This window comes from Chiloscyllium plagiosum, chromosome 36, assembly GCF_004010195.1.
Source record: "Chiloscyllium plagiosum isolate BGI_BamShark_2017 chromosome 36, ASM401019v2, whole genome shotgun sequence".
Classification (NCBI taxonomy): domain Eukaryota; kingdom Metazoa; phylum Chordata; class Chondrichthyes; order Orectolobiformes; family Hemiscylliidae; genus Chiloscyllium; species Chiloscyllium plagiosum.
This window is the reverse complement of record NC_057745.1, coordinates 21,008,432-21,028,165: the sequence shown is the minus strand read 5'-3', so window position 1 is coordinate 21,028,165 and position 19,734 is coordinate 21,008,432. Positions and strand designations below refer to the sequence as shown.

At 43.1% G+C, this 19,734-nt stretch overlaps 1 protein-coding gene across 5 annotated transcripts in view; it reads left to right on the top strand.

Annotated features, from left to right (window-relative positions):
- The window catches only part of LOC122541034 (protein unc-13 homolog C), a 358,819-nt gene that overhangs the window by 280,071 nt on the left and 59,014 nt on the right, over nt 1-19,734 (top strand). For all 5 annotated transcript variants that reach the window (XM_043677514.1, XM_043677512.1, XM_043677513.1 and 2 more), the window contains 2 exons: nt 8,567-8,716; nt 9,028-9,151. In XM_043677514.1, coding sequence (XP_043533449.1) covers nt 8,567-8,716; nt 9,028-9,151 — 274 coding nt within the window. The remainder of the gene's footprint in view (nt 1-8,566; nt 8,717-9,027; nt 9,152-19,734) is intronic.

Below are 19,734 nucleotides of genomic sequence, written 5' to 3'. Positions count from 1 at the left end.
GACCAGTGCCCCGTGTGTTACTGTCACACTGAACTTCTGACCTGCTCTATATTCCAACCTAACCCTGGTGATATTTCCCAGAGAGTTACATGTTCATACATCAATATATTATCCAGATCGCTGACATTCTGTTTGCTGGCTCAATGACCTTGGACTCCAATGTCTGGTCATTCCTGGTCTACAAAGCCAAGAGGATTAGCTTGCAAGGGGGCTGATAGCCGTTACTGAGGTCCCAGTGCAGAACCCTGATTGTCCGCAAAATGTAAACAGAAGCTGAGGTTTTACCAGGGGGTGGTGGGTGCAGACCTGTCCATATGGCTGTTTGAGATGTTTCGGTAGTCTGCCCACTGTATATGGAGTCCTATCTTCACATAGGTTGCGGGTAGCCTTCTCCTACAAAACACATTGTGTGGGTGATTTGAGTGAACAGGTGGCTTTCAAAGTTTACATTTCAATTAGGAGTAAATATCTTCAAACCAAGGCGGCACAGTATTTTAAATGCAGCCCTTTAACAATTGCCACATGTTGTATTCTCACCCTGTCCCTACCCGAGTTACAGAAAACCCCGATGCACAAGTGTTGCAACATCTCCGAAGGTAGCCTCCACAGTACCAAAAACTCCTCATGTCATCACACACATCGAAGCAACAAAGCCCCCAGGCTCTAAGAGTGTAGAGAATAGGAGCAGGGTCAGACTTGTTCTTGAGACTGCTCCATCATTAAGTATGATGATCACTTCTGCCTCTGATCCAAATTTCCACCCACTCCCTTCTTCATCTTTCAGTATTGCAAGCAATGGCAGAAGTTCCACATTGATACCCTGCTGTAAACGTATAACATATGTCCACTAAGATTTGCACTTAGTTTAAGGGCAGTATTAAAAGGTTCTTCATTAACCTATAACAGTAATATCTCCTGTTAATTCCAGCTCAAAATCCTATTGCTATTTCTTTATCTAATTTGCCTGGAAGGGTTGTAGCTGTAGCTGCCATTTACAGGAGTGATATTGGTGTCTCATTCCTTACTGAATGTAGATTCTCCTAAAAGACTAACTGTGTCCTCAGTGTTCTGTGGAAGTCGGTGATGGTGCATTATGATTATTACATGCTGTTCACAGCCTTGTGCACAACACTGTGTGTACATAACAAGGTACAGATAAAATCAAAAATGTCTACAGAATATGGTACACACCATGAGTTCTGCTGTTCCTTCTAGTCTTGAAACCCAGCTGTTTCCAACGTCTTTCCTGCCCTGTGGCCACCTTGGAGACAGTGAGGATTGCAGATGCTGCAGATCAGAGTTGAGAGTGTGGTGCTGGAAAAGCCCAGCAGGTCAGGCAGCATCCGAGGAGCAGGAGAATCAATGTTTCGGGCTGGAGTCCTTCTTCAGGAAGACCTTCTTCAGAAAACTCTCATTCCTGAAGAAGGGCTCCAGCACAAAACGTCGATTTTCCTGCTCCTCGGATGCTGCCTGACCTGCTGGGCTTTTGCAGCAACACACTCTCAACTGTGGCTACCTTCCCATTCTCTCTTATCTACAGCTCCCCCACTGTTTTATTCCATGTCCTTATTTGAAATCCTTTGCTTTGTTTTAAATACAAAAGGATGTGAACAGTGGCCAAAAGCTTACCATGCTCTGCTGAGGGCCTACCATGTTGCAATGTGCGCTAGAATCAGATGAGATTCACTGAGGCCTGCCTCTATGCTGAGACCATCTCGCCACATCTTGTTCACTTTCTCATGCAGTGTGCTGAGATTCTCACCAGGCCGGGCCCCACTAAAGCTCTTCACCATTTGATAAACAGCTTGTAACAGCTTAGCTTGCTCCAGGCTGCAAACTAGATGTCGCAAAACCACCTCACGGAAACAAACCAGGGCAGGTTCTTAGCTCGGTTGAATTGGCCGCTTGCTTCAAAAGTCTTCCACCTTGCCCGCCTACCAGCACCGACCATACACACTCTTCCACCACAGGCACTGGCACTGTGATTTCAGGAGGTTATCACCACCATCCTGGCATCCTCCAGTACACTGGCACATCACTGTGCAAGGGCAGGCTGGTCTAGGAGGGCACACCAGCAAACAGCAGTGACTGCCTTGGTACAGGCACCACACAGGGACAGGGACCCACAACACAGCATGCACCAGGCTGCCTCCAAGGGCTCCTTCCTTGCTCTCTCAGCTTTCATCTGGTACCAACCACTATGCCTTCCCATGCTTGCCTTGTCTTGCTCCACCATGCCTTACATTGGCAGTTGGCACAGTGACGTAGTTAGGTAGGTGGTTGTGCTGTGCAGCATTCCTCAGTCAAGGGCACATGCTTCCTTGTGTACCTCAATGTGTCAAGTCAGTCTAGTACCTGTACCACGTCACATCAGTGTTCATGGCAAACACAAAGATCTGCAGTAAGCAGTGGAACAGGTCTGAGCATCTTAGGGGAGTAGTCTGCAGTGAGGTCCGTGGGGGATGCTCTCAGGATTTGGCTGTGGTCAGGCGTCTGGTCAGGGTGGTGTTGCACAGGGGCACTGTGCCTCTGTGCCCCAGGGAGTGAGTCATCATCAGTCCTTTGACTTCAAAGGGGTCAGGGAGAAAGTGTGGCCTGCAGCTGCTGGAGAGATCAGAGTCGAAAAGGGTGGTGCTGGAAAACAATAGAGGGTCAGGCAGCATCTGAGGAGCAGGAGAATCAATGTTTCTCATGCTCCTCAGGTGCTGCCTGACCTGCTGTGCTTTCTCAGCGTCACCTTTGTGCCTCCAGAAGGGTCTGGCCTTAGTGTAGGTGAGGCAAGGGAGGACTGTCACTGTCAGGGACATGAGCGGCCACCATCCAGGGGTCTGGACATGGTCGGGTTGGCACAGGAAGGTCAGGTTGCTGAAGGGTGTGAGCTACTGTCACCCCGTCACCTCCATTCACGCACACGACGTGGGAAGGCAGACTGCAGGTCGAGGTTCAGTTGTGGTCACATGGACACAGCACAGGTGATGGGCTGGGGAAGAGTGAAGTGTGTGAGGTCCCTAGAAAGGAGAGGGTGATGTGGGGGATCTCAGTGACAGGATAATGCTGAGGCCGGGTGCCACTGTTAGCTGGGTGTCCTGAGGGTGGGAGAAGGCAGCATGGAGAGGCTGTGGGGTTTGGGAGTATGAGGAGTAACAAGAGCAAGTGAGTCAAGCTGCTTTATGCAACAGGCAGGGTGGGAGAGCAGAAGCATTGTTGGGAGCTGGGTGGAATAGATAGGTGTGAGGGAGCAGAGATCATTGGTGGAGTGGAAAAGATTATTGATGATTGTCCTGCACTACTGCCCAGTCCTCCTCAGCTTGGAGATGGCACTGACTGTGATGCCAATGTCTAACCATGGTGGCATCATATTGATGGCCTGGCCTCTTCTGCCTGTTCCCCCAGGAGAGGACTCCTGTCCTCTCCATTCCACTCCCACCCCCGCCCCTAACAAAGACCTCCAGGTCCCTCTCAGTGATGCGTGATGCCAGCCTCCCCTTCTCTGCCACCTTTTCCACAGCCAAGCAGCACAGCTTCTGGATATGATCAATTGGCTTTGGAAGATGGCACAGCCACATGGATGTTGGTCTTAGGGAAGACCTTCACTGAGCATCAAGTTGCTCTGGGCACATCATTGAGTCAGATGGGGCGCAAGTTAGATGTGATTCTCATCATGAGGGTTTGTGCAGCGAGTTTGGTAAGACACAGAGAGAAAACCTGCTCATCCACACAGTGAGAATAACTCCACAGAACTCAATATGACTCAGAATTGACCAAAAATGCATAAAATTCAGCCATAAGAAAAGATAAGTATTCCATTAAAGATTTAATTTGGAAAAAGATCTATCTCTCATCATGCCACATATGATAAATTTTGCATAATGTTACTAAATTCATTGCAAGTGTCTTACTTCCTTGTAAACTCTGGCCTTATTGTCCTCTGTTGCAGTACCATTCAGGCAATACCCTGAGGATGTAACCTTAGTCATGTCTTAGCATGGTGGCTCAGTGGTTAGCACTGCTGCCTCACAGCACCAAGGTCCCAGGTTCAATTCCAGCCTCAGGTGACTGTGCAAACTCCACACAGAATTCTCCCTGTGTCTGCATGGGTTTCCTCCAAGTACTCCGGTTACCTCCCATAGTCCAAAGATGTGCAGGTCAGGTGAATTGTCCATGCTAACTTGTCCATAGTGTGAGGTGCAATAGTCAGAGGGAACTGGGTCTGGGTGGGTTACTCTTAGGAGAGTCGGTGTGGACTTGTTGGGCCGAAGGGCCTGTTTCCGCACTGTAGGGAATCTAATCTAATCGTATACTCCAGGTCTTTGAGACAGAATACCATCAGTAATGTGCTCCCCCTTAGCCACCTCCTCTGCATAACTGAGGCTCTTCCACCGTACAATATTTTCCCACAACTATCCATTATAGTGCCAGAGAGAACTTTTACTTTGTCACAGGAACAAGGTCTTCCTTCATTCCTGATGAAGGGCTTTTGCCCAAAACGTCGATTTTCCTGCTCCTCGGATGCGGCCTGACCTGCTGTGCTTTTCCAGCACCACTCTGATGTAAACTCTGGTTTCCAGCATCTGCAGTCCCCACTTTTGCCTAAGGTCTTCCAATGGTCTTCTTCTCAAGGTACCTCCTATACATAAGCTGCATCGAAGGGTTTGGGAAGTTAATACCGATTAGGCATCTCATAGTTGCTCAAGAAACGTGAAAGAATAATTTCTGCAAGTGAATTGTCATTAGCTGCAATCCCTTTATTATCACCAAGGAAACCAATTTCTTGCATTTCTAAGAGAAAAAGCTGTTCTGAGGTTCGCATTAGCAATTTGCAATCAGAGCCTGTGGTAACAAACTGCCTTCAAGATAATAAAATGATCTGGGGCAATAAAACTGTTAAAATATATTCCATGTAAAATGTCAAATGCACCAATACACTGAGCAGGAAACCTCTGTGATGTGACAGCAATGTTTGCATGAAATCTTCATAATAATCAAAGAAAGCTGAGAAATCAAAAGCATGAGTGAGACAATGTAGTAGGGTTGTCTTGTACATAAAAGATTGCCCCTCTATCCCCTGCCCAACCTATTTTGCTTAATAAATAAAATAATGAAATCTAGATGCTATTAATGTGAACACTGACAGATTGAAAGTTCAATGAGCTTGTTAATGAATGAAGTGTGTGGCCTGGGCTCAGATCCTGTGCATTGGATGGAGAATGCTGCTGTACCACAGCCATTCTTGACATGGAGGAGCCGGTGTTGGACTGGGGTGTACAAAGTTTAAAAAAAAATCACACAACACCAGGTTATAGTCCAACAGGTTTATTTGGAAGCACTAGCTTTTGGAGCGCCGCTCCTTCATCAGGTGGTTATGGAGTAGGACCGTAAGACACAGAATTTATAGCAAAAGGGTTACAGTGTCATGCAAGTAAAATGATATATTAACAATCCTCGATTGTTGCAAAGTCTTTAGAATCTTTTAAAATGGGTTACAGGTTTTGGTTCATTAATATGTAAATCCTAGAACTTCTTTTATGTCACATTCTCAAGATAAGTTAAGGTTTTATTTTTAAAAAGTGACATCTCAGCTCAGCCAATGCCTCAAAGGTGTGAGTCTGTCTGTATCCCAATCTTGACTCAGACTGGTTCTATTTCCAAGTGGAATTTACAAAATATTATATGGATTGACTGCCTGCATTGATTGCCCACTGGTTGTATATTTCTTGAGCACAATAGAATGTAAATATCATTCTGCACATACAAATTCAGTGTGTGTGTGTGTGTGTGTACTGTTACATGAATCCTCATGGATATCCTCATGGGTAACGAAAGACCGAAATTTGGGTTAGATGAAAGACTTAACAACAGTCGAGGTTTGTTCAATATATCATTTCAGTTGCATTACACTGTAACCCTTTTGCTATAAATTCTGTGTTTTATACTCCTGCTCCATGACCCCCTGATGAAGGAGTGGCGTACTGAAAGCTAGTGCTTCCAAATAAACCTGTTGGACTATAACCTGGTGTTGTGTGAATTTTAACTTTGTTCAGCCATTCAGATAGTTGTTCATATTGATCACAGTGTTATTTTGATAGAGTAAGGAGCTTTCCTGATGATCTAGTTTGTTCTTCACTCTCTTTGAGTCTTGGAATGATAACAGCACAGACAGAGGCCATTTGACCAATCACACCTGCACCCACCCAGCTCTTTAATAGACTTTCTAATTAATCCCACTTCCCTGCTCATTTCTCAACCATCTTCCACTCAAACTGAATCACGCACCCCATCACTGTATGTACAGTATGGCTGAACTCATAAAGGGCTGCCTACATAACAACATTCACCAGATTTCAAGCTGTCATAATGATGTAAAATATAGGCTACTAATCATTAAACCTCACTGACTAAGTAAAAACCCTTGGGCCATAGTTTGAGCGAAAACGTTTATTCATGAGCTGGGACACCTTAAAATGTTTGCTAAAATCACCTGACCTGAAACTGTTAGAAATATACAAAGGAATCTTTACATAACCTAGCTGAAACTGTTTACCACATTCTGAAAAGGCTATCCACGCGTAATTACCTGGACATTAACATTCATTGTCTGAAATGTAGAGCCCACCATGTCTCTGAGGCTGAGAGCTCTTGACTCTAGGTGTTACTGCAACAAAGGTCAGGTGGATTGGCCATGCTAAATTGGCCATAGTGTCCAGACATGTGCAGGCTATGTGGATGAGTCTTGGAAAATGCAAGGTTATAGGGAAAGGGTGACTCTGGGTGGAATGTTGTTTGGAGGATGGTGTGCTGAATGGCCTGCTTCCACATTGTAGGGATTCTGTGATTCTCACAAACTTAAATCTGAATCTTGTTATGCATAGAAGAGCATTGAAATCTCAGTCCGGATCACAGAATGAAGGGGGAGTTCTGACAATGGACCATCAAAGCTCTTGATAACAAATAGAAGCAGGCCACCAGCCAGAATGCACATACCAAAACCGTCCTCCTGTGTGAAGCCGTCATTATTAGCCTGTATTTTTCACCGTAGAAGACAGTAATATCCAATAACATCTGCAAGAGGAGCTATGTGCAGAATGTAACATTCTCTCTCTGTGTCTCACTCTCTTTGGAAGTGGTATATCCCCATTCTGCCAAGAAATGGTCCGTCCTAATTAAAAGAACCAATGCTGAAGTGAGACGGTTTAAGATTCAAAACTCTTTTCTGTTTATAGACGTCCGAGGACCAACTGAAGCAGTTCAGATGCAACCACACAGTCTCCCTCCCATAACCACACCCACACACTCCAAACTACCCCACCCACACCCTCCCAAAGTGGACTGTGAATTTCAGCATTAAGTTATATTATGCCTTCACCTAAGAACTGTCCAATTCCCCCTCCCCTCATGCGGCACCTGGTCCTGTTTTCTTACGTGCTAGTATGTGGTGTACGCGTGTGTTTCAGATTTTGAGATAAGTTCTTTGATTTTTTAAAAATATTTTTTAACCTTTATTTGAGTGAGTTTAAGGTAAAACCATTGTCTTAGTAAACCATAGGGCCGCGCTCTCATGAGAGAGAGATCATGCCTGATGTTGGTTTAATCTGAGAGTCACCAATCCTTAGGAAACAGGAGAGGGAGGGAAGGAGAGTCCTTCATGGTAACCTTGGCGGATGTGAGAACTGAACCCATGTTGGTATCACTCTGTGTCACAGACAGCTGTGCAGCCAACTGAGATTACCAACTCGCTGAGTGAGTTTACAATAAACACACTCCTTAAGATCCCTTTGGCCTACTCCGTCACAACTTTAAATGTGATCAAGTACATATTGAATTGAAAAGCACTAGTTTCTAAAATCCCAAATACTATTATATCAACCTCAAGAGCGCAAAGAGAGGAATTTACCCACTCGTCTCTTGGTCTTAACAAAGCACCCAGGCATTTTTCTGAGAGTCTTAACATAATATAAATATCTGACTAAATTGACTATTCTTTCTCTTTGTCAATCTTTGTTTGCCATTTACTGTGATATTCAGGTCAGCTACCGCAAGATTGTGTTTGGAAAGTGTACTATCTCAGCAATGATGTGGAGGAGCCAGTGTTGAACTGAGATTGACAAAGTTGAAAATCACACCACACCAGGTTATAGTCCAATAGATTTATTTGGAATCACTAACTTTCAGAGCACTGCTCCTTCATCAGGACAGCCACCTGACGAAGGAGCGTCACTCCGAAAGCTCGTATTTCCAATTAAACCTGTTGGACTATAACCTGGTATTGTGTGATGTTCAACTTTTTCTCAACAATAGCATTGGTCACCGTCTGTCAAAGTGTCAATGTATTCAGTTACCTGGCAACCAAAGGCCTTGTCATTCATGTATTAAAAATTGAATCCCTGCACTGCTTTTTTTGATGTTAACGGATATGTAGGTAAAGGAAAAGGTCAAATCAATGTACTAACATTTTGTGCAAACATCATTAACCTGATACACTATATTTTTTAAAACGTTACTGCCTGAAATGTTTGATATTTGGTTTCACATGCTTTGTTTTATCACTGTCTTTGTTTGATTGTTTTAGCTTCCAGTCTGTGATTGAAGAATGTGTGAAGCAGATGAACAATGAGTTATATCAAATGCGGGGAAATGGGAATGTGTCTGCAAACAGGAACAGCTCAACCCTGGATGCAGAAATTGTCTTGAGGCCACTAATGGACCTTCTGGATAAAAAGTAACGTAGTTCCATGAATATGTGTCAACTCAAAAATGTTCATTTCATCCTGAGCTTCATAGTTTTTACAGTAATTTGTTTCTGAATGTTGCATCACTTGTATTGAAATGCCAATATCAGATGAGCAGTTTGGAAATTTGGCCCTTAAGTTTAACTTATCAGAAAGCTGCCTTGCCAGTTATGTATTGCTGAAATGCTGATGGGATGCTGCTGTACAGTTTTAATTTGCCTTCAGCTTTTGTGAGCTATCATCCAAGTCCATTGATGCATCAACTGTCTGACGTCAGTCAATATTTCTCCCTTTTTTCCAGCCTCACACTGTTTGCTAAAATATGTGAGAAGACTGTTCTGAAGAGAGTTCTGAAAGAACTTTGGAAATTAGTCCTGAACGCCATTGAGAAAAAGATTGTTCTGCCTCCATTAACAGACCAAAGCGTAAGTATTGGCTGAATATTTATACTTGTTTCAACAAAATAGAAACATTAGATTTAGGAGCAGGAATTGACCATTCAGCCCTTTGGGCTAGCTGTGACATTGAAAAAGGACAGGGAGAGATTTGGTTGTGGTCTTAATTGTACTTTCCCATTAGCATTTAAAAGGCATCTGGATGGGTATATGAATAGGAATGCTTAAAGGGATATGGGCCAAGGCTGGCAAATGGGACTAAATTAATAGAGGATATCTATTCAGCATGGATGGGTTAGACCGAAGTATCTGTTTCTATGCTGTACAGCTCTATGACAACACCTTCTCCACTGTCCCATAGCTCTTGATATTGTTAACTACTAAAAACCTATCCATTCAAAACAATTCAGTCAGCCAGCCACCTCTACTTTCCGGGGAACTGAATTTCACAGATTTACAAGCTGAGGGAAATAAAAAGTTCTTCCTCTCTTCAGCTTGAAAGGGAAATCCCGGTTCTTAAACTATGGTCCCTCATTCTAATCTTCCTCACAAGAGGAAACTGCCTGGTATTTATCCAATCAAATTCCCTCATAACCTTTTTAAATGTTTCAAGAAAATCTTCGACTGCAATGGAGAGAAACCCAGTTTGTTCACCTTTTCTTCATAAGATAATCCCTTCATCCCAAGAATGAGTCAATTGAACCCGATAGGAAGCTGCTTTTACTGCATTATATCCCTTTTCAAATAAGGGGACCTCAGAATTTTACACAGCAGTCCAGACTTGGTCCCAAGAGCCTGAACAGCTGCAGTAAAACCTTTCTCTTTCAATATTCCATTCTAATAATAAATGAATCTAATAATGTTAACATTTGTGAAAAAAAGTATTCATTTTCAGACATCTACTTTGCAAATATTTAAACTAGAATCCAGGCAAGATAGAGATTCCTGAATGTTATCAAAAAAGGACAGTAATTAAACTCTCCTGGGTCTAACGCTGTAAAGTGGATAAAGTTTGAACTCCACAGTGAGTCCTCTCCTCAAGTCTTGTAGATACTTCTTGTGTACCTGCTTAGAGATTATCAGAACTCAGAGCAAGGGTAGCCACTTCAATCCCTGAAGCCTACTGTGCCTCCCTGAAGCCCGCTGTGCCGTTTGATATAATCATGACTGATCTCATCTCAGCTCCAACTCCACCTTCCTGCAAGCCCCCATAACCCTTCAACCCGTTACCAAGAAAAACTCGGTCTGTCTCCTCCTTACATTGATTCAGTGTTCCAGCATCTGCTACACTCTGGGGAGTCAATTGCAGAGATTCATGAACCTTTGGGAGAAGGAATTTCTCCTCATCCCTGTTTTAGATCTGCTACCTGTTATTCTAAACTGTGACCTCTTGTTCCAAATTGCTCCACATGAGCAAACATCCCCATGTCAATTTTGCCAATCTCCTTTAGTATCTCATAAATCTCAATTCGATCACCTTTCATTCTTCTCAACTTTGGAGAGTACAGGCTTAAACTTTTCAATGTCACTTGATAAGACAATCCCCTCCCAGAGTTATACAGCACGCAAACGGACCCTTCAGTCCAACTCATCCACACTGACCAAAAATCCTCAACCGATCTAATCCTATTTGCCAGAATTTGGCCCATATCCCTTTATTCCTTCCTTCTTATTCATATCCCATCCAGATGCTTTTGAAATGTTGTAATTGCATCAGCCTCCACCAGTTCCTCTGGCTGCTCATTCTATACACGCACCACACTCTGTGAAAACGTTGCCCCTCAGGTCCCTTTTAAATCCTTCCCCTCTCACCTTAAATCTCTGCCTCCTAGTTTTTGCCTCTTCTACCTTGGGGAGAAATGCCTTGACGATTCACCCTATCCATGCCCCTCATGATTTTATTAACCTCTATAAGGTCATCCCTCAGCCTCCGAAGCTCCAGGGAAAACAACCCCAGCCTATCCAGCCTCTCCCTATAGCGCAAATCCTCCAACCCCAGCAACATCCTTGCAAGTCTTTTCTGAACCCTTTTAAGTTTAACAACATCCTTCCAATAGCAGGGAGGCCAGAATTGAATGCAGCATTTCAAAAGCGACCTAACTGATGTCCTGTACAGCCGTGGAATTATATTGTATTTCTTATACTCTGTGCACTGGCCAATGAAGGCAAACAAGCCAAACGCCACCTTCACCACTGTCTACCTCTGACTCCACTCATCTCTGAAATCAATCTGGTGAACCTGCTCTGAATTGCCTCCAATCCAACTACATCCTTCCTCAAGTAAGGGGGATAAAACTGTATACAGTACTCCAGGGTTGACTCACTAATGCCTTGGAGCAGCAACACTTCTGTACTTGTACATTCTATTGCATTACTAATAAATGTCAATATTCCACTTCCCTCCCTTATTACCTGCACAGTAGTTCTCTGCAATTCATGCATGAGGACATCCAGATCCCTCTGCACTGTGACGGTTCTCTCCATTCAGATAACAAGTTGCCTTCCTATTCCTCTGACCAAAATAACATCACACTCATCCATGTTAAACTCCACCTGCCAAATTTGGCCTATTCACCTAACCGATCCATATTAGATTAGATTAGATTACTTACAGTGTGGAAACAGGCCCTTCGGCCCAACAAGTCCACACCGACCCGCAACCCACCCATACCCCTACATTTACCCCTTTTAACGTAACACTACGGGCAATTTAGCATGGCCAGTTCACCTAACCTGCACATCTTTGTGACTGTGGGAGGAAATCGGAGCGCCCGGAGGAAACCCACGCAGACACGGGGAGAATGTGCAAACTCCACACAGTCAGTCGCTTGAGTCGGTAATTGAACCCGGGTCTCTGGCGCTGTGAGGCAGCAGTGCTAACCACTGTGCCACCGTGCCGTTCTGAGTCGGGAATTGAACCAGGGTCTCTGGCACTGTGAGGCAGCAGTGCTAACCACTGGGCCACCGTGCCGTTTGTAAATTTCTCCTTTCTTCATTGCCGCTTACTTTACCACTTCCTTCAGTGTCATTTGCAATTTTGGCTATTTTACTTCCTATTCCTATGTCTAGATGCTATGACACGCCTCAATCAGAGGTCACACGACAGCCAGGTTATAGTCCAACAGGTTTATTTAAAATCACAAGCTTTTGGATGACTGCTCTTTCATCAGGACTTCATCTGATAAAGGAACAGCGCTTCAAAAGCTTCTGATTTTAAATAAACCCGTTGGACTATAATCTGGTATAGAGCTGAAAATGTGTTGCTGGAAAAGCGCAGCAGGTCAGGCAGCATCCAGGGAATAGGAGAATCTGGTATAGTGTGACTGCTAATTATGTCCCAGTTGTGACTTGAACCTGACTCAGCGCTAGAGTCACTACCACTGCACCACAAGTGTCTGCCCTTACTAGCTTTTAAAATCTGCCTGTTTAGGATTCAGCTGAAAGTGAATAGGAGTTGTAATGAAAACAGATGAATGCTTTTGTTCGGTTAGTGCTTTCTCCATTTGGTTTTAATTTATTTTTAACCACTTAGTTGATCAGGCTCTCTACAACATCTGTTGTTTTTCTGTTTGGTAAATTTTGACAGTGTTGATACTAAAAGCTTTGATTTTAGAGCACTACCAGAGGCTATGTGGCAAATAAAAAACATGACAGTAACTACATTCAAGCTCAGTACATCATCACCTAAAGGTTAAACCTTGGACACGAGAACTTTACAGGACAAAACTACAAGTGATGCACAATGCATAACTGATGAGCTATGAATATCAGCATGGAGGGAAGTAATTTCATTCCATAAATACATGACCAATAAAGTTTATAAGTCAGGGAATATAGTTTCCAATTGCTTTTGCATGGACTGTGTATTTAAACATGAAGTCATCCATGTCTTTATATTAGTGATTGTGAAGGTCCTTCTGACAGTTACATTGTCAAGATGTGTACATCTCACATCGTTGCCTCATTTTTAAAGAAATTAATTTTGAAAAGCATAAATAGTTGCTGGCTATGCATTGGTTTTATAAATATCATGTAATTTGGGAGAATCGAATTGCCAACTCAGCTTCAGTCAAACATTACAGATTTGTTACAGCATGTGGTCTTGATAGCAATCAGACAGAATCAGTATTTGACATGCAAATGATTACCTATGGACTCGAGCTCAGTCAATTCAAGTGAAACAAAATGATTAATGAACCAATAGAGGCAGAATTGATTGCATCCAGGAAGTGGGTCTATATGTGGCAATGCAGGATTAGCTCCACCTACATTATAACAGTCCTAATCACAGTGTAGATCAGAGTGAGTCTCACAGTCCACGGCTCAGCAAGGGGCGAGACAGTGTGAGAGGATGGCTTCACTTCTCAGCAGGCTTTTGAAGGCGTGTTCCAACTCCTAACAGGAAGGCATGTGATCCTACAAAGTGGAGTCATTAGGGAAACGAATAAAAGCAAAGTGTTATAGATCGAGGGGAGATGGTAGTGCAGTCACTGGAATTGAGAGTGTGGTGCTGGAAAAGCACAGCCGGTCAGGCAGCAGCTGAAGAGCAGGAGAATCGACGTTTCAGCCCTTCATCAGGAATGAGGTTGGCAGCCTCGGGGGTGGAGAGATAAACGGGAGGTGGGTGGGGCTGGGGGGAAGGTGGCTGAGAGTGGATGGAGGTGAGGGTAAAGGTGATAGGTGAGAGAGGAGGGTGTGAAGGAAGATTGACAAGTGAGACCTTCCCACCTATCCACTCCACCCTCCTCTCTGACCTATCAACTTTACCCCCACCTCCATCCACCTATTGCACTCTCCGCTACCTTCTCCCCAGCCCCACCCACCTCCCGTTTGTCTCTCCGCCCCCAAGGATTCCAACCTCATTCCTGATGAAGGACTCTGGCCCGAAAAGTCGATTCTCCTGCTTCTCAATGCTGCCTGACCGGCTATGCTTTTCCAGCAACACACTCTCAACTCTGTTCTCCAGCATCTGCAGACCTCACTTTCTCCCAGTACAGTCAGTGGACTCATAATACACAAACCCATGTTCATGTTCTGAGGACATTGCTTCTAATTCCACCGTACCAGATGGTGAAATTTGAATTCAATAAAATCTGGAATTAAAAGCTAACCTATTGACAACTACGTGGTGCTGGAAGAGCACAGCAGTTCAGGCAGCATCCGAGGAGCAGTAAAATCGACGTTTCAGGCAAAAAGCCCTTCATCAGGAATCCAGCACCACTAATCCAGAATCTGGTTTCCAGCATCTGCAGTCATTTTTTTTACCTAGTTGATTTTAACTACTGTTGATTGTCATTAAAATCTCATCGGATTCACTTTAGGGAGGGAAATCTGCCATTCTTAACTGGTCTGGCCACATTCCTGATGAAGGGCCTATATTCGAAACGTCAATGCACCTGGTCTTCAGATGCTGCCTGACCTGCTGTGCTTTTCCAGTGCCACACTTTTCTACTCTGGCCTACATAGAGCAGAGAAACAGACCCTCAAATCCAACTAGTCCATGCCGAACATAATCCCAAACTAAATTATCCCATCTGTCATATCCCTCTAAACCTCTCCTATTCATGTGCCTTTTAAACATTGTGACTTCATCAGGAAATTCATTCCACACACCAAGTACCCTCTGTAAAAATATTTCACCTCATATCTTTTATAAATCTTTCTCCTTTCATCTCAAAAACATGCCCCCAGTCTTGAAATCCCCTATCCTACACGTAATATGTGATTGATTAACTACCTTGCTGGGTAATTAGGGAGGAGCATTAAATTGTGGCATTGCAGGTAACACACATACCTTGTGAATGAATTTACAAAAATGATTCCAGAGACAGGGCAAAACTCAGCAGATCTGGCAGCATCTGTAGAGAGAGAAACAGAGTTATGTTTCAAGTCTGATATGATTCTTCAGAAATTGAACCTGTGCTGTAAATCACTGGGGGGACCAGCTGATTGGAATGACTGGAGCTCAAGAATATGCCACTGGCTGACTTTCCAATTCAACTAAACAGAAAATAACCCGGATCTCCTCTACCAGTTACCTACACCTACCTGATGGATCCCAAAGGAACAACTCTGCTTAATCTGAGGGAAATAAGGGAAAATTCAAACTCACTTCACTGGGACCTTTCAATGATGGGACCAGACTTGTGATGACTGATTTGTTCAAATGCCATCAGCATCTTATTGATTTCACATGATGCTGGTTTTACAGGTTCGAATATTTAATGAATCTGAAGTCTGAAAGCTCGGGTGTTTTAAAATTTCAACAGATCGGGGACAAAGCCGGTGCTGAGTGCTCACCAACCCTGCCCACCCAGTTTCTGCCAGACACAGGGAGTTAATATTTCCCTCTGATTCAGTGTGCCTGAATTCCTGAAGTATAGGCAAACCCCAACACATGCATCCTGCATCAGATTCAGCAACTAATGCTGGTCCTGTGGTGCAATATAAATCTTATCTCAGATGCCCTGTTAGAAGTTTGATGACAATTCTTTGTGCATCTCGCAGGGCACAAAAGATGTTTGAACGATTTTGTCCCACATGATTGAGTTTGATTTGGTAATCTTATTTCATATAGATGGCCTAAGAAACGAGCATCCCCTATTGAGTGAGTTGTGGAGACATTTTTGAAGTTATATTATTACAGTTTAGATTGTGTAAATAGAGATTTGCACTCATCAGATACAGGTTATTATGCTTACCTTATGATAGCACTTTGTTTGCTTTCAGAATGAAACTTAGTTTCCATTTCCACATGATTGCCTGTAACTCAAGTTATGATGCTATCAAATAGTTATCCAGTAGTAGTATAGACCTCGATTATCACTGGAAAAAAAAACAATTTTTCAAGATTTTTGGCTTGCACTAATCAGAACACCAATGTAAAAGGGAATAACATTATAATCATGGATGAGGAAAGTGTGTTGATTGGTTGGCAAGTGGACATTGATAGACAGAGTTGTTATCATGGAGAATGCACCAGTTAGATGATGACTGACAGTTAACTACCAAGCTTTATTTAAACTGAAATTAGGCAGGTTGACTCTGATTTGTCAATGCATTTCTCTGAAGAGAATGGTTGTTGCCTGTTTTGTTAAGTTGAAACTGGCATAGTATATGCATATGTTATTTTTGTCTGCAAAGAACAGCCCTATGTATTAATATATCTATCATCCAGTAGGCAGAAGTTCATTGTGAGCCCAGATTGCAAGCTTTAATTGGTGGTTAATTCTCAGTACACTCCGGATTACACCAGTAAATACTCCCCAGTCATGGAATCTTATCACATATTGATGACGTATTTAGGTTTTCCAGTCATGAGTGGGCTGGATGTAGTCAGTACTTGGCTGTTGTAAATCTCCTCTGCCCCCTCTCCAGTACATTTCAGAGGGCTGTCATGAGTCAACCACGTGGCTGTGGGTCTGGAGTTACATGTAGGCCAGTCGAGGTAAGAACAACAGGAGAGACATTAAGGATAAGGTTTTGCAACAGTTGGTAATAGCATCATGGTACCATTAGTGGGACTGGCTTTACAATTTCAGATTCACACTGAATTTAAACACCAGCAGCTGTCACAGTGGGGTTGAATTCAGGTTGGTGGTCCAGTGACGTTAACACTACTCTACCGTCTCCTCATAGAATGGAGTAAGTCAATTTCTATGTCTTCCAAATCTGGCAGGGTCCTGTGATGTACAAGGCATCAGTTCCATAGTCTCTGTCATGCTTGCTCTGAAATTAACAGGTACACAGCAGTGAGCTCAGATCTGGGGAGGTGCTACCATTTCCATGGCAACAGCTCTGAGTTCTGAATCGCAGCATGTGAGAATGACAGACTCAGGCGGCTTTCATGCTGCTCTGTGACGTTAGATGTGGGGACAGTTTGGCCACCCACTGCCACACAGTGCCAGAAGTTTCAGGCATTCTGAAAGTGCAGAAACAAATTAACGCAAGGCTGGGACCATTGAGTTTGATAATTTAATTTAACATGAGGAACATTCACACTTCACACTTCCACCATCTGGATCCTGTTGCAGCAATGTTTTATAAATATATTTTTAATTTTCCCTCAGCTCCCAATAATAACTCCTCACCCACCTCTTGAGATGCATGTGTATGCATGGGTATTTTAATTTCTTATATAACATCCATACCACCAGAACATTTTATGTTCTAAATTTCTAAATAAAACAAATTCTGTTCATTCCTGTGTAAATCTAATGGCAGCAACTTTCTATCAAGCCGTAGACTGATGGTTGTACAAATCTGGCCATGAGGATATTTTTAAAATTTCAGGACATTATGTTTCCTTGAGTAGAGTTTGTTATGTGGTTAGACATGTCTGATGAGAAGTGTATTAAAGAGGTGTCAAATACTGAAAATATAAAGGACAGGTGATTTGACAAGTGGTAAATACGCTATCAATATTTGATAAGATTCCATGACTGGGGAGTATTTACTGGAGTAATCCTGAGTATACTCAGAATTAACCACCAATTAAAGCTTGCAATCTGGGCTCACAATGAACTTCTGTGTACTGGACGATAGATATATTAATACATAGGGCTGTTCTTTGCAGACAAAAATAACGTGCATGTAATCTGCCAGTTTCAACTTAACAAAATAGACAACGACCATTCTCTTCAAAGATGCGTTGACCAATCAGAGTCAACTTGCCTAATTTTAGTTTAAATAAAGCTTGGTAGTTAACTGTCAGTCATCATCCAACTGGTGCATTCTTCATGATAACATCTCCATCTATCAATGTCCACTTGCCAACCAATGAAACGTTTTGAAGGAGATGGAGTGCAGAGAGAACTTCAGGTCCAGCATCTTTGGAGAAAAACTGCCAAGTCATGAATCTGAATATAAATGGTAAGCTGAATAGAAGGATAGTATATGAGTGGAATGAAGGCCAGGTGGATTTTATTGAGTATGAGATCTCTGATTGGGGCTGTTAACATGGGCTAATTAGGGAGCTTTGGCTGGCAGATATAAACAAGAGTCTCAGAGAGTCTCCCCAACCTAGGCACTAACTCTGACCCTGCTGCTCAGAGTCCATGTACTGGGCACATGGAAATAAAGGGGCACTCGGTGACAGGATACCGGCCTCCATGCAGTTATTTCAGACCGTCAAACAAAGGAAGCAATGCCCACCACACAGCTCAGAAGAGGCAATGTTGTGGAAAGTGAGGACGCAAATGTACGAATACAACTAAAATAAAGCTGAGAAATGCCATCAACATAATTCTATGTTTCAGCCAGATTCCCCCCAAAAAATCAGGGAGGCCAACATGGGTTACATCACTCCCACCCCCGACCCTGCCGGGAATCTACTCTGAACTCAAGCTTCCATCCCGTCAGCTATTCTTCCTTTCCTAAAGACATATTTTTAAAGCTCTTACTTAAATATTCTGTGTTTTCAACCTGGCTGGACACCATTACGGCAGTTCTGACATCTCGCATCAAGTAATTTACTTCAGAGACAAAGAAAGTCATTAACTGAGTTGAAAGGAATTGACTCTGTATTTTGGGGGACATGATTTTGAGTGAGGTTTTCACTGCTTGATGACAATCCAATCAACTGCTCTCACAAAGAAAATGTAGTCTCTGCCAGTTTTAATTTGTTCTGTGTTAAATGTTGAAGATGTCCTTTCTCTGCATTAGTTTCAGCTGAATGCTGATCAGTAACCACTAAAATACAAGCAATCACTCATCGCGTGGGAGTTTACTTAAAAGGCTAAGAATATCCAATCCTTAAAAATGTACAAAGTTTAAAATCACACAACACCAGGTTATAGTCCAACAGGTTTAATTGGAAGCACACTAGCTTTCGGAGCGACGCTCCTTCATCAGGTGGTAGTGGAGGGCTCAATCCTAACACACAGAATGTATAGCAAAAATTTACAGCGTGATGTAACTGAAATTATACATTGAAAAATTGGTTGTCTGTTACGTCTTTCATCTGCTTGAATACCATGATAGTTTCACTTCTTTCATGTGTAAATCACAAAACCTTTTTTTAACAAGTTGCATTCTCAGGTTAGCTATTAACAATGGTGATAGCTAGACAATATGTTGAAGGTGTTAGCTCCCTGTGTTCTCTGTAGATGTCATGATGTTTAGATTGATTCTAATCTAAAAAGTGAGATAATGGAGTTTTACATGAATTCATGCAGTTTTTGAGCAAAGTAAATGTAACCCTGCAAGTACAAATTCACCCCACAAAATATATGTGTGCATGTGAGTCTTTGTCTGTGTGTGTGTGTGTCTGTCTGTCTGGGTTGGGGGTTGTGAGTGTGAGAAAGTATATGTGTTGTGTAGTGAGTGTAGAGTGTCTTAAGTCTGTGAGGGGGTGCATGTGGGAGTGTGTGTGTCTGTGTGCACCTCTGTGTATATGTGTGTCCGTGTGTATGTGTGTACAGTGCAATGGTGGTCACCTATAATGTGACATGAATCCAAGGTCCCGGTTGAGGCCCTCCCTATGGGTACCAAACTTAGTTATTAGCCTCTGCTCGGCCTCGGTTCATGTCACATTACAGGTGACCACCATGGCGCTGTACACACACACAGACATTCTCTCTCACACACACACACACACACACACACTCCTATAC